We start from the raw sequence: 14,550 nt of genomic DNA on the forward strand, positions 1-14,550 counted from the left end.
CTAAAGGCCAGCAGTCCTCAGTTGGAGAAGGAAAAAAGTTTGGTGCTAAGCTACCCTACTTAGGGAAAATTGCCACTGCAGGACTTTTTCTCCCTGTCAGGGAAAAGCAGCCACATCCTAAAACAGGGTTATTTCTATTGTACCACATACCTCCCCTGCATGCATTCAGCATAATGCACTGCATGCAGTGTACCTGGGGAGCTGGGTATAGCACAACTTGTGGAGGACAGAGGCCATTTACGTTCAAGTCTCAGCAGCAGCTGTCCACAGGCTGTCACCCTCTCCCTTGTTTTAAGTTGGATTCCAAACCGACAATTACAGGTGGAAAAAGGGAATCCTACTGTTTTGTGTTAATGCTGGGCTCTCAACTAATGTGAAGAATGACCAGCCCAATAGACAAAAGAAGCATAGAGAAGACCAGAGGTAAGTATGGATGCCTGGACCAAAAAACTTAAAAAAGATAGAGAAATGGATGCAAATGAAAATGTCATTGTCTTACTGCTGACCCAGATTATGAAACTATATGAATGGCACGACTGTGATTTAGTAGGTAGTACCTAGCATAAAAGCCACAATTTCCTGCATTATTATTTCAGGGATGATATTACTTAAATTAATTTGAAACATTTCTCATGTAGGTCAAAGACATTCGATTCCTCATTCTCTCCAGCTGATGATTTTGAAGTAAAGCTAGAAAGAAAGAAATCTTCCACAAGCCAGGTAAGCAGAAATGTAGCTGTTATCAAAGTACAGTACATGCACTAAACCTAAATGCAAGTCTTTGGGTACATAAAAGTGAAAACATTTGAAATTTGTTGACATTTTTCTTGGTAACTAGATGTAGAAGAAACTAACCTATCTTTTCTTTCTAGCATGGTATTTTGTTGAAGTATTTATGGTGTTGATTTGTGCTTCTAGATGCTTTTGCTTTCACTTCATGGTCAGCCGTACTCTTGCTTACTAAAAGAGCAAAAAGGTGATGCATCTTCCTTGAGGAATCCACTCCCTGGGCAGTTAAGTCATTTTGGACTAATGACTGAGAAGTCCTGATGGAAACGAGTGACTTTTTGATACTCCTTGTAGTTATTTTACTAAAGGGTTTCTTGAGACAATGTTAAGAAATTCTGCATTTAAGTCATTTATTTGACTGAGTATCGAGAGAGAGCCTGTGCTTCTCACTGTATTGTGCTGTCAACATAGAAGCAAGTGCCATGTATGTAAGGGTGCAGCAGGGTCATGGGTAGTAGAATGTACCACATCCTGGGACCAAATAATGAATCAGAATATCCTCCTTGTAGGGTTCTGCTGGTGTTCTCAATGAAAAGCATGAAGTTTGGGCTAGTTGGCAAACCAGCGTAAGAATTTATGTGAACTAAAGGTATAAACCAGAGGAGGCACCACACCTAATGCATAATATGATCACTTGTAATACAGTTATAGAAAATGCATCCTTGTGTACTCAACTGCAGACAAATTGTAAAGTGAGAGGTATGTAGAAATAGAATGAAGTTCTAGAACTGACTACTTTTTGACGATAGATAGCGGTACTTCATCTGCTACCAATGGATGTTTAGATTTTGGTATTTGTGAACAGCTTGAAACTCTTGTACTCTGTCATGTTCCTAAAGCACAGATTTCATTGGGTGGTAATGTCCAGAACTGAATTCTGCTCAGGTGATCAGTTTTGTTAGTTGGTCAGCTGTGCAGTCATGGATGCTTTCTTTTTGTCAGTCATCATGTACATCAACAAATAGAAGTGGAACACAGTGAAACCAGGTAGTAGTGGGGATTACGATGTTTATTCTTTTTAACACTGTTGTCATATGTTTTATTTGTAATGTGTGTGTGCATTTTATTTATAATGTCTGTGACAAGGCTATTGGCTCTAGATGATTGTCATTATTGTCACTCCTTGATCCCATGTCCAAAAATGGGAAAAAGTGGGTTGTGGAAGTATTTCAAATATGTGGCATGGCTGTGCAAGTTGGTGAATGTTTTGAAGTGCTAACATTCTGTATGTCGAAGTGTGGATTTAAAGAATGGAGTAGTGATGTGTATGGAGGTAAGTGTGGTTCATTAGAGGTTTGGGAAGTCACTGTATGTGTGGTGTGTGTGTGTGTGTGTGTGTGTGTGTGTGTGAGAGGGTGTATGTGGGTTACAGGAAGGGTTATGTATGCAGATAGATTTAGTACTGTGTGAGTGTATGCGTGTTAGGGTATGGTTCAGTTTAACATGGTAGATTTAATGTTCAGGGGTATGCAGGATAAGGTAAGGCTATATGTAGTGTTCTGTGACTGCATGCAGGTAAGGGTTAGGCAAATGAGTAGATTTATTCATGTGCTGGTGCATGTGGTGTGTGTCTGAGCCTCTCTTGTTTAGTTATAGTGTTATCCAAGGTAAGGGGCAGGGTTAGGGGTACTAGGTATTAACAAGGCGGACAGGAGGACAAATCTCCCCCTATGTTACTAATACCTGCTAACCCTAAACCTGCAATTTACCTTACTTTTGCAACACTATCAGTTTGTTTGTGTTTTTTGGCTATTCCCGGTTAGGGGTCGCCACAGCGGAACTCTGGTCCGCTAATGATTATCAGTTGATTTTTTTTACGTACCGGCTTGCCACGCCCATTCACGCATGTCTCGACACAAAAGACGTAATCAGACAAATTTGGTCTGTTAGTGACCTGGATTTTTTTTCTTGTAAGGTCACAAAAGAAGTGTTTTACTTTTGCTATCTTTTTTTTGGTATATTTGTTTTTTGAGGAATCTCCTGTGTTGGCTTAGTTCTTAGAATACTTTCTGCTACTTTATGAATGTAATCTACATGATGGTTGTTATTTTCCTTAAAGACCTGCATCCAAACTCCTACTATTTTCTTACTTCTGAACCCCTACTTCATCATCCCTTTCCACTTTGATTTATAACTTTCTGTTTGTGTTATGCAGATGAATCTTGACTTCTTAGCTGTAAAATTTCCCTTCAAGTTAGGTAATCCAAAACCATCTTGTTCTTTGGGAAAAATCAAGTTGTCCCATTTAACTTCTTGCCCTGTTTTCCTCCCAGATAAGTTTCTTCAACTCTTTATTATTTATGGTGCACAACTTCTCCTGTGGTTGATAAAAAAAATATGCCTGACCCACATATAAAACTAAAGGCATTAAAAGCATTTGCACTAGTTATATTTTGTATGTCATTGTTGAAAGGTATCAGTCAGGAGAAGGGTACAAAAACATTTCCACAGCATTGGATATACCATGGAACACAGCGAAGAAAGTCATCAAAAAGTGGCGAAAGTATGGGACAACAGTGATGTTGCAAAGAACTGGACGTCCCTCCAAAATTGATAAAAGACTAGATGAAAACTGGTCAGGGAAGCTGTCAGGAGACCTACAGCAACACTTATCGAGCTTCAGGAATTTCTGCAAATACTGGTTGTGCACTGTATGTGACAACAGTCTCCCGTATTCTCCATATGTCTAGCCTATGGAGTAGGGTTGCAAGACAGAAGTCTTTTCTTACACAGAAAAACATCCAGGCCCGGCTAAAATTTGCAAAACAATACATAGTCTCCCAGGGTCTATATTAGATCAGCGAACTCTTAAAAAAGTGAATGCTGATTTATCGAACTTATGTAAGCGAAAGCTTAAATTATCGAAGCAACAGAAACCCAAATTTTTTCCTAGGGAAAGAATTTGGTTGTCCATTTCTGTTGCTTTAGTATTTTCAGTGCTGTGGTGGAAAGTTACGTGTCAGGTTCAGGTAAGTGTGCGATTGTGTGGATGTGAGTGAGTTAGGTTTAAGGGTGCGAGTTAGGTATGTGTGCGATTGTGTGGACGTGAGGGTTAGGGCGGGTTAGGTGAGTTAGGGTTAAGGAGCGGGTGAGGTGAGTGTGCGATAGTGACGAACCTTAGGGTTAGGGTTTGGGTTAAGGTAAGTGGATAGTTAGTGGTGTGTGTATAGTTTAGTGTAGGGTTAGGTGTCAGATTTTAGGTGTGTGTGTGTGGATTGCTGTTTGTTTGGTGTGCTTATGTTGTATGTGTTTTGGATCAGCGATTTTTTCCCTAGGAAAAAAAATGCTGTTCTGACAAGTTTGAGATTGTAAGCTTTCGCTTACATAAGTTCGATCGATCAACGTTCGCTGATCTAATATAGACCCGTCTCCCAAAAGTATGTGGGAAAATATGTTATGGTCTGATGAGACCAAGGTTGAACTTTTTGGCCACAATTCCAAAAGGTACGTTTGGCGCAAAAACACTTTGCATCACCAAAAGAACACCATCCCCACAATGAAGCATGTGGGTGGCAGAGTCATGCTTTGGGGTTGCTTTTCTTCAGCTGGAACTGGGGCTTTAGTCAAGGTGGAGGGAATTTTGAATAGTTCCAAATACCAGTCACTTTTGGACGAAAACCTTCAGGCATCTAAAAGAAAGCTGAAAATGAAGAGGAATTTCACCTTTCAACACAACAATGACCCAAAAGCATATATCCAAATCAGCATAAGAATGGCTTTACCAGAAGAAAATTAAAGCTTTAGAATGCCCCAGCCAGAGCCCAGACCTAAATCCAATAGAAAATCTGTAGAATGACCTGAAGAGGGCTGTACACAAGAGATGCTCTCGCAATCTGACAGATTTGGAGAGCTTTTGCAAGGAAGAATGGGCAAATATTGCCAAGTCAAGATGTGCCATGCTGATAGACTCCTACCCAAGAAGACTGAATGCTGTAATTAAATCAAAAAATGCTTCAACAAAGTATTAGTTTAAGGGTGTGCACACTTATGCAACCAGCTTATTGTATGTTTTTTATTTTTTATATTTTTCCCTTAACAGATTTGTTTGTTTTTCAATTGAATTGTACAGGTTATAGGTCACATTAAAGGGGGGAAACATTTTGAAATGATTTATTGTGGTCTCATTTTTTATATCACAAAAGCCTGGCATTTTAACAGGGGTGTGTAAACTTTTTATATCCACTGTAAGTATTTAAGCACCTGTGTCTTATTTTTACTTCATTACTCTACATCTTTATCTTAGTTTTTATAGGTACATAATTTGAAATAATTATGCAGTGTATGGCAAAGCTTTCAATTTAACTGCATGTGTTCCTGTGAAATATATGTTATGTCTGGTCTAGCCCAGTTTTTCTACCATGGGGAGTAAACTCTCAAGTTCCTACTACCAAATTAACCTTTTTCACGCCAAGCATTCTTGTATATTTCTTCAGAAATCTACACTCTTTTGTTATTTTTTGTTATATTTTCCCTTTTAGGTCCCCTTAATAGAGCCTCACTATTCAGTTCCAGTCACCACACTTATAGGTTCATAGGTTCATAGGTTCATACTAGGCTATCTGCCCAAGGGCATTTATAAGCCTAGCCCATAGTTATTTGGCTTTCGCCACCCCTTTAGTTTGAATAAAACTATGCCTATTATTTTGCTGTGCCTCTGTCAAGCAGTGACACTGAAGTAATCCCTGGGGTATATCTGCGATCCCCCATCCATTGGTTAAGATTCCTCTTAACAAGGCCAGCGAGGTGCTCTGCCTCACATGTACCGGGATTTTGTTCCACAGCATAGGGAGTCTCTGGGTGATGAATCTGTCCCTCCAGCATGTTCTATTAATAACCGTGTCAAGGTTTAAGTCTCCCGCCCTTGTGGTGTTTAAGTCTCCCGCCCTTGTGGTAATGTTAAACTTGAATGTTAATCCCTGGTGAAAACTTATTATATCTCCCAAAATTCTCTTAAGCTCTGTAATATCATTCTTAGGTGGAATGGGAGTACATGCCCGCATAATCCTCTCCACCCGCCAATAACTACTTACTACAACAAATCTGTTGCTGTTGTATTTTGTCCTCTTCTGTCATAATTAGAGCCCCCTAGCAGTCAGTATTATTAATCACATTTTCTTGTCCTTGATATTCTGATGTATGTCCACTCTAAAACTATTTCCTTGTCAAATTTACATGCTTATTTCTATCAAAATGTGTTTCTTGTGGCATTGCTATTTGAATCCTACACTTCTTAGTATTATTCAATACGGTTTGCTTTTTGTATAGGCATGTAAGGCCGTTTACATTCGATGATATTGTAGACAGAGTAGCCATTATGATAGGAAGCTGTTACTCCAACTTATTATACATGGCAGTTCTTTTGAATTTGCATTTTAAGTTTTAGTTTACATGCAGACATTAATGTTTGGCAGGCTGATCATACATAGTTGCTGCTACTTTCACCATGTGTCACATTTTACAAGATGTATTGCTTTGATTTAAAACACTCAGGAAAACTAAATGGATTTCAGAACACCCACTCCTTTTTAACTTTAAACAAACACACAAAACTATGTACATTTTCAAAAAATTAAGTTTATCCTTTCAGATAGTAGCAGTTTCCCCAAAATGATGGCTATACTCACAGGCATTACCTAATCTGAACTAAATTTTGCACTGTTATATTAATTGCATTAAAGTGCTATGGTTGCTAGAGAGACAAGTAGTTGTATAACTTATTCACTTCGCATAATTTGAAAATTAATTTATTTTTCACAAACGTGCTTGACAATGTACCTTTAAATGCCAATTACAATGTACATTGTATAAGTCAGTAGACAGTGGTTAATTGCTTGCCACCTGCAGATTGTTCATCCCTTTAGTTGGTAATGGGGAAAAACATCTAATCACTTTGCAGGTGTGTGAAAAAAATATTTCTAAATTCACTCAGAACACACTATTTAGTCATCTCTGAAATGTTTACACCTGTAGACTTATTGTTTCTCACTGGAAGCCTTTGCTAATGCAAAAATAGTTAATGACATTGCATATACAAGAAAGAGCTACTATTTCCCATGGCTTTCATCACTTTAACTTCATTTATCAAGCCTAGCATATTGCTTTAAAAAGTTCCTACAGCTCAAAGCAAAGACACTGGATATCCACATCTGTAAAGGTAAGGGAGATTATTATCTTAATTGTACATATAACGTGATCAATACACTTTTACATCCCCTACCCCAGCAGTGTAAGATCACTACATTGTTAGCTTAATTTTCCTTCTGTCCAGTCTTTCTTACATTGTTACAGTGTAAAACCTGGATACCTTACAACTAAAAAAAAATATTTTCATGCCTTAATAAATTTAAAGCAGTTGTGATGAGACTCCCTCCACCTCATATTTAAAGTGCCCTCTGATTGCACATTATATAAAACTGCTTTACAATATAGCATACAATTTGCATCCTTAAATATTAGCACTAATATTAATAAGAACAAAAAACTATTACTTCTTCATTTGCTTCAGTGTCCTTCTAAATATTAATACTTTATGGTTCACCCTCCAGTTTGAGAGTCAGCAGAATTCCAGTCTTAGACGCTTCTTGCAAAAATGCAGTTCATGTATCTGTTATTATATTTAATAGGATTGATGCTTTATAGTATCCCCTTTATTCACTAATTTCAAAGTGTTTGCTGGTCTTCTTCTTGATCCTGTGCCTGTCCTAAGTTCAAGCTACTGTTGATTCTAACAGTTAACTCGTGCTTTTTTTCTGTTGCTCAAGCATTTTCCTTTGGAATAATGGAGAATGTTTTACTTGTATAATCTGTGTATAGGTTTTGCTTTTGTTAGAATAGTCCCTTTCTGCTTGCTGGCTCACTCTGATTGCACAGTTGTTTCCTCCTTAACCTGTTTTTCATCCAAAATGTCTGTGATCCTCCAAGAAAAATATCGTGAAGAAATATGAAAACAGCAGCTTAAATGTGACAACCTACCTCTTGACAGTCCATTCTTACTGGGATAAACTTGCTTCTCTTGTGCCTGGTAATAATGATTACCAAGTAAATCATCATATTCCACACTTTGACATCCTCATTTTTTAATACTTTACCCCTCAGCCACAGTTCTGTCAGGAGCAACTCCTTTTATGCTAGTATGGTTGTGTCTGTACTAATGTTAAGTCTTGGCTGCTTTCTTATGGCCAGATTTGGAGCATATATATGATGCACCCTCTCAACTAACAAATCCTGCTGTGAAGCAAATCTACAGTTTTCTTTGTGTTGCTCTGTCTAACTGTACTGTTTTTGAAATGGCTTTTCTTGAGAAACCTCAATCTCAGCCCGCCTTTTTTCATTTCAGCCTCTTGAGTGTTGCAGTTTTATTAGCTCATTGGAATAGCTGAATATCTTTTTCTATTTTCATATTTTTTGGTGTTTGACTTTATATATTTTTCAGTGTTTCAGCTACTTTAAACAACTCAAGTGTATTTGATTTAAATTTTCCTCAAATTACTGAAGATATCTCAAGTACAAAATATGAAGTTTGGAATGCTTTTTGCAGAACAGCTACAAGATTCTTCCCAGACATAGATTTTGTTTCTTATTCACTGGTTGACTTTCTCTTACATTCTTTACATTTCTTCTTTGCTGGCATTCATGTAGTTGCTTGATATCCAGAAGCTGATTTTTGCTCATATTGATGGCTGTTACTGGCTTCTTTTATTTCATTTTAAATTTTCACACTGGCAGACCTCTAATCCTGTTGACCAGTGTGCAGCCATCTTAGAAGCTGCTTTAGGATTATTTTGGTGTTTGTATCACGTGCCTAGTTTGTGATCGTGTCTATTTTGTGTGCGTTGTTTTATCTGGATTTAAGCTGACGATGGCTGACTTTGCTTTAGGCAGGAAGTGTGAGCAAGTGACTGTGAGTGAATATAAAAATTTAATGTTTGTTGTTATCCAAAAGGATCCACCATGGCAGTGTATAAGTAAAACCTTTAATAACCAGGATAAGCGCTTTTGAGTAATCCAACTTTTTTTCAAATCCAAGTACAAAACATAACAAAACACATACAATGCAACCTGTTTAAAAACCACACTCAACCAATAAAATTGCAGTACAGCACACACCACCACTAAAGTCTGTTCTCCGAGGGCGTAGACCTTGGAAATTGAATTGATTAGACCTTCTAGAGGTGTGTGCCATATTGCAATTTTATTGGTTGAGTGTGTTTTTTTAAACAGGTTGTGTGTTGTTTTGTATTTGGGTTTGAAAAAGAGTTGGATTACTTGAAAGCACTTATCCTGTTTATTAAAGGTTTTACTTTTACTTGTACTCTGCCGTGGTGGATCCTTTGGGTTTTGTTACTGCATTTATTATCTACCAAAGTGCTCCTTCAGATGTTCTTCCTGTTTCACTGTTGCAGTCATCGCACTTGGGTTATCTGCCTGCAGGTAACCCTCAGTCAGCCCAAATTTAGTATTTCTGCGTCAGATGCTGTCACTCCAGGACTTGACGTCAGGTCGTCAGGGGTATAAAAACAGGCAGCCGATGCCATTACATCAGTTTTTCTTGCCAAGGAGCCCAAAGAAGAAGCATTTCGCAAGTGCCGGTCGGCCACTACTTGAATTTTCGTTTACGAATTTAATAATCCTGAAGTCTTCTAAAGCTAAGTACCCATTGGGAATCCTTTTTTCTTGCTCTAACTGATGTCACAAAAATTGTCTTGCTTGTGGAAAGCAAATACCTCACAGAGATTTTCATTCTTACTGCATCACCTGTTTAGGCCCAGACCACAATGTCCCTCGCTGTCGGATTTGTGCCTTATTTAACGTCCGAACCATTCGTTGTTGGGCTCTCTTTGTCGCTCAATTCTTTTGCTCTCGATCTCCGTATTCTGAAATGGCTTTGGTAAGGCATCCGACTACCGATATTCTGAAAAAATGTAAAGATAAAGACAGAGACAGACCCCATAGGTCCAAAACTGCCGATGATGCTTCCGTTAAGCTAGTCACCAGTCCGCAAGTACTCAAGTGATTTCGCAGCCCCTGATGCCCACTTCATTGGATTTGCAGGCCTCTACTGAGACCCATTCAGAGTCCGGTATGCCATGAAACTCATCGACTATAGAACCTGCGGATGTCTCTACCAGGGTCCAGAGCTGCTGAGCAGGCACCGGCTTCTGAGGCAGTTATTCACTCAACCGATGTTCGACTCAGACTTCTTTTTTAACCAAAACTACAGAGTTTCTTAGGCCCAGAGTATGCACTGCACCTAGAAAACCGATGACCAAAGTGCATGCACCTGCTCCCATGCCGCAAAAACAAATGTTTAGAATGACTGAAGACCTTATTACGCTGATTAGGGGAAGTCAGCCTTCCCCTGCTAAGAGACAGAGTCCAGTCCCCTTCAGCTTCTGCAGACCAGGAGTCCGAAGACTCTGAAATTTCTGATTCCGAAGACATCCCCTTATCTGTTTGAGGACTCAGATGCAGAGGAATCCATTCTGTCTGCCTCCCCTCCAGAGGATTTTTCTTTTGGTGAAACCTTGCATACCCTATGAGAGCATTTCCACTGGGAATGCCAAGACTATCCTCAGTCCAAAAAGAGACTCAGAGAATTTCTAGAGCTGCCTCAACACAGGCCTACCCCCTGTCCTGGATGTTGTGGATGATGTTTTTGTGGAATCCAGTCTTACTCCTGACACTTTACCTCCTGCCCCTAGGAAACCAGACAGGTACTACAGAGTACCTGACACTCTCAAATTTCTTTTCAAGAATCCTACTGCTGACCCAGAGATAATTTCCCAGGGGCCTAAAGGTATCAAGGCTACTACAGCCAAGAATCCCACCCCTTCGGACAGGGATTCCAGAGCTTTGGACAGATGGGGTAAGAAGGTATATACCTCTGAAACTCTTGCTGTTAGGGCATTAAATTGTCAGTTTCACATGCTGGTGTACCAGCAACATATTATGGAACTTATTAAACAAAAAGTGGTAACTTTTTCAGACTGTGGAGAAAATAAAGAATTGCATGAGCTTATGCACTCTGCAATCCAAGTCAGCAAGCATGTTTTGCAGTGTGGCTTTGACACCCTAGAATCATCTTTCCTGGCAGCTGTCACTGGCTCTGTACTGAGAAGACATGCTTGGCTGAAGGAGCAAACCTTGCCAGACCATGACAAATCAAAGTTACTAGATGCTCCTTTGAATAAGGACTGTTTGTTTGGCACCAAAGCAGAAGAGGTTCTTAAAAAGATGGAAGAAAAAGCTAAGTCTATGCAGACTGTTAAAGAATTCTTACAAGTGCAACCCCCTAGATTCAGTAGGCATTGCCCTTCAAAACACTGGTCCTTCCTAGCCCCCTCCAGGCCTTCTCAAACCAGACCTAGGGGAAACGGACCACTCAGACTTCAGTCTCAGGATATGCAGAGATCTAAGCAATGGAGTGCCCCCACTCCTAAAGCAGGGAGTGTAAGCCACCTCCTTACGGAAAGAGCTCACAATGACTTCTTTACTCCACTCCTCAGCCCTGTTCAGTTGCTTGTACCCTTAGGAGGAAAACTTGCCCTTCATGCAAAAAACTGGATCACTCAGGACCAGTGGGTCCTCAACATTGTATCCCAGGGGTACAAATTTTATTTCCATTCACTACCAACCCCAAGTGGGTTTCCAGACCTTCCTCCAAACCAGTGGGCAGAGGCTCAAAACCAAGTACTTTCCCTGCTCAATATCAGAGCTATTCAGCCTATTCCAGTAGAACATAGGGGTCAAGGATTCTACTCCAGACTCTTCTGGTACCCAGGAAAGAGGGCTCTGGATGTCCAATCCTGGATCTTCCCATTCTCAACACCTTCCTGGTGGTAACAAAATTCAAAATGCTTACCCTGCAACAGCTTCTTCCAGTGCTAGCCAAGGATGCCTGGTTAGTCACCCTAGACTTAAAAGAAGCCTATCTGCATATCCCCATAAGGGAGTCATGCAGGAAGTATCTACGTTTCAGGGCAGGGTGTGTGCATTATCAGTGCTCTGCACTTCCCTTTGGCTTATCTGCTGCACCCAGAGTATTTACAAAATGCCTGGCTCCAGCCATTGCATACTGCAGGCAGAGAAATATCCAAATTTACCCATACTTGGCCAACTGCCTGATTCAGGTGGACAGTCAGGAATTGCTGCTGCAGCACCTGATATTTGTGGAAAAACCTTCTCACTTCCTTTGGGGTACACCTTCAATGAAAATTAATCAAAACTGGTACACAGTCAAAAGATTGTATTCCTGGGAGCAAGCTTGGACACAACTTCCCAGATGGCATTCCTCACCTCAGAAAAACAAGTCTATCTGACAGACTACTTCAAACAAATGGCGACCAGAACCCAGCTATCTGCAAGAAAAATACTGCAAGCCCTAGGGTTCATGGCCTCATGTATACTGCTGATTCCATATGCAAGACTGCATATGAAGAAATGCCAATGGTACTTAAAAAGTCTTTGGTGCCAACATTCTCAGGACCTGGATACCCTGTCTAAGGACAAAGTTCCTCTGGTGGGCAGAAGCATGCAACCACAACAAGGGACTGCCATTTACTCAACCCCAAGCCGCTCAGACCCTAACCACAGATGCATCAGACTATGCCTGTGGGGCACACATGGATGGAATATGTATTCAGGGCCACTGGAGCCCAAGTCAAATTCATCTGCACATCAACGAAAAAGCGATGCTAGCTGTACAGAATGCCCTGATAGCTTTCAGATCCCTAATATTTCCAGGGCAACTGCTAATAAAAACAGACAACACCACAGTTATGTGGTACATCAGCAAGCAGGGGGAACCCATTCCTACCCACTCTGCAGGCTAGCCATGGCCTGTGGAACACAGCCTTGGACATTCAAGTCGATCTGCAAGCTCAACTCCTGCCAGGCAAACAAAACGTACTGGCAGACGACTTAAGCAGAAATCTCCTAGACCCAGACGAGTGGCAATTGGAACACAGCACCTTCAAACCTCTGATCCAGAAATGGTGGATCTCTTTGCCTCCAGCCACAACCACCAGCTCAGCAAATTATCCACCAGGAATCCTCACAGCAGGGCCTGGAAAGTGGATGCTCTATCTTTTCAGTGGGTAAATCTCTCAATCTATGCCTTTCCCCCTCTGCCCCTCCTTTCAAGAGTATTACTCGAGATAAAACAGGACAGACCAAGGACAATTCTGATTGCCCCAGACTGGCCACACCAGCACTGATGCCCACTCCTGCGCAGCCTGACATCAGTGCCACCCTGGCACCTACACCAGAATCCAACCCTCTTCTCTCAGCAGGAGGGACAGATTCTGCATCCACAACTGCAAACCCTAAATCTTGCAGCCTGGCTTATTCCTTGAATTCCCTCTCAGCGACCTTAAGCAAACAGGTACTGGACCGTCATTCTTGAAGCCAGAAGACCCAGTACAAGAAAATCCTATGCTGATAAGTGGAAAAGGTTCTGCTCATGGATTCAGTCTAAAAGAGAGGACACAACACTGCCCTCTCTGCCTCTTATCCTGGATTACTTAGCAGATCTTCTCCACAAAGGCCTGTCATTCTCCTCCATTAAGATATATGCGTCAGCCATTTCTGCTTATTACAACACTGAGCCATTTCTCTTCTCGCACCCTCTTATCAAACAGTTCCTGAGAGGGGCAAACAACTTAAGGCTACCAAGGAGAGCACCCACCCCTGCTTGGAACCTTAACTTTGTACTGGAAAAGCTCAAGCTTCCCCCCTTTGAACCTGCTGCATCAGCAGAGTTAAAATTCCTCTCTTGGAAAACAGCCTTGCTTCTAGCCATCACTTTAGCTAGAAGAGTGTCTGAGCTACAAGCACTGATAGCTGTGGAACCCTTCATTATTTTCCATGCTGACAGGGTTTCCCTCAGGACTAACCTTTCCTTTAGGCTTAAAGTGGTGTCTAGTGTGGCTGTCAATCAATTTATCCATTTGCCAACCTTCTTCCCTAATCCTCAAAATAAAGGGGAAAGGATCCTGCACTCCTTGGATATGCACAGACAGCATAGATTCTACCTTGATAGGAGTAAGCCCTTCAGAAAATATGACCAGCTACTAGTCAGCTTTGCCACAGGGGCAGAGGGCAAGGCCATTTCAAAACAATTTCCAAATGGATAGCACACTGCATCCCATTTCTGCTACAAGCACCATGGGAAACCAATCCCTCTGGGGTCAGAACACATTCCACTAGGGCAACATCTACCTCTACAGCATTTCTCAGGGGACTCCCTACCAGGGACATTCTGGAGGCTGCTACCTGGAGTTCTGTACACACCTTCACCAAGCATTACCACCTGCCTATCTTTTCCAAATCCAGGTCAGGATTTGCTACAGCAGTCTTGCAAGGCATACTAGCCAGCCCTAACTCTTCTTGGCTGCCATCACCCTTCTTCAGCTCTGGGAATCCACTCAAGTGTGATGACTGCAACAGTGAAACATGAAGAACATAGTACAGTTGTGTGCACTTACCATAAATGTAGATGTTCAAGTGTATTCACTAAGTCCTGGTTTCCCTCCCTCCAGCCCACTGGTTTTCTCTCTCTCTCTCTCTCTCTCCCTCCATTCTATGGCTATTACTAACCCCTTCTGGGGTACTGGTATTTACTTTTTACTGGTGGTGGTTTCCCCACCATATCCTAGCTCCCTATTTGGGGGGCTCCTGACATTTGGGGCAAGAAAAACTGATGTAATGGCGTCAGCTACCTGATGACCTGATGTCAGTCCTGGAGCAACAGCATCTGATGCA

At 41.1% G+C, this 14,550-nt stretch overlaps 1 protein-coding gene across 1 annotated transcript in view; it reads left to right on the forward strand.

The window, feature by feature from the left end:
* The window catches only part of GRAMD2B (GRAM domain containing 2B), a 1,158,381-nt gene that overhangs the window by 332,239 nt on the left and 811,592 nt on the right, over window positions 1-14,550 (forward strand). Inside the window, exon 3 of the mRNA XM_044060315.1 lies at window positions 639-720. Coding sequence (XP_043916250.1) covers window positions 639-720 — 82 coding nt within the window. The remainder of the gene's footprint in view (window positions 1-638; window positions 721-14,550) is intronic.

This window comes from Protopterus annectens, chromosome 2.part0 (assembly GCF_019279795.1).
Source record: "Protopterus annectens isolate FY-2018-M chromosome 2.part0, PAN1.0, whole genome shotgun sequence".
Taxonomy (NCBI): domain Eukaryota; kingdom Metazoa; phylum Chordata; order Ceratodontiformes; family Protopteridae; genus Protopterus; species Protopterus annectens.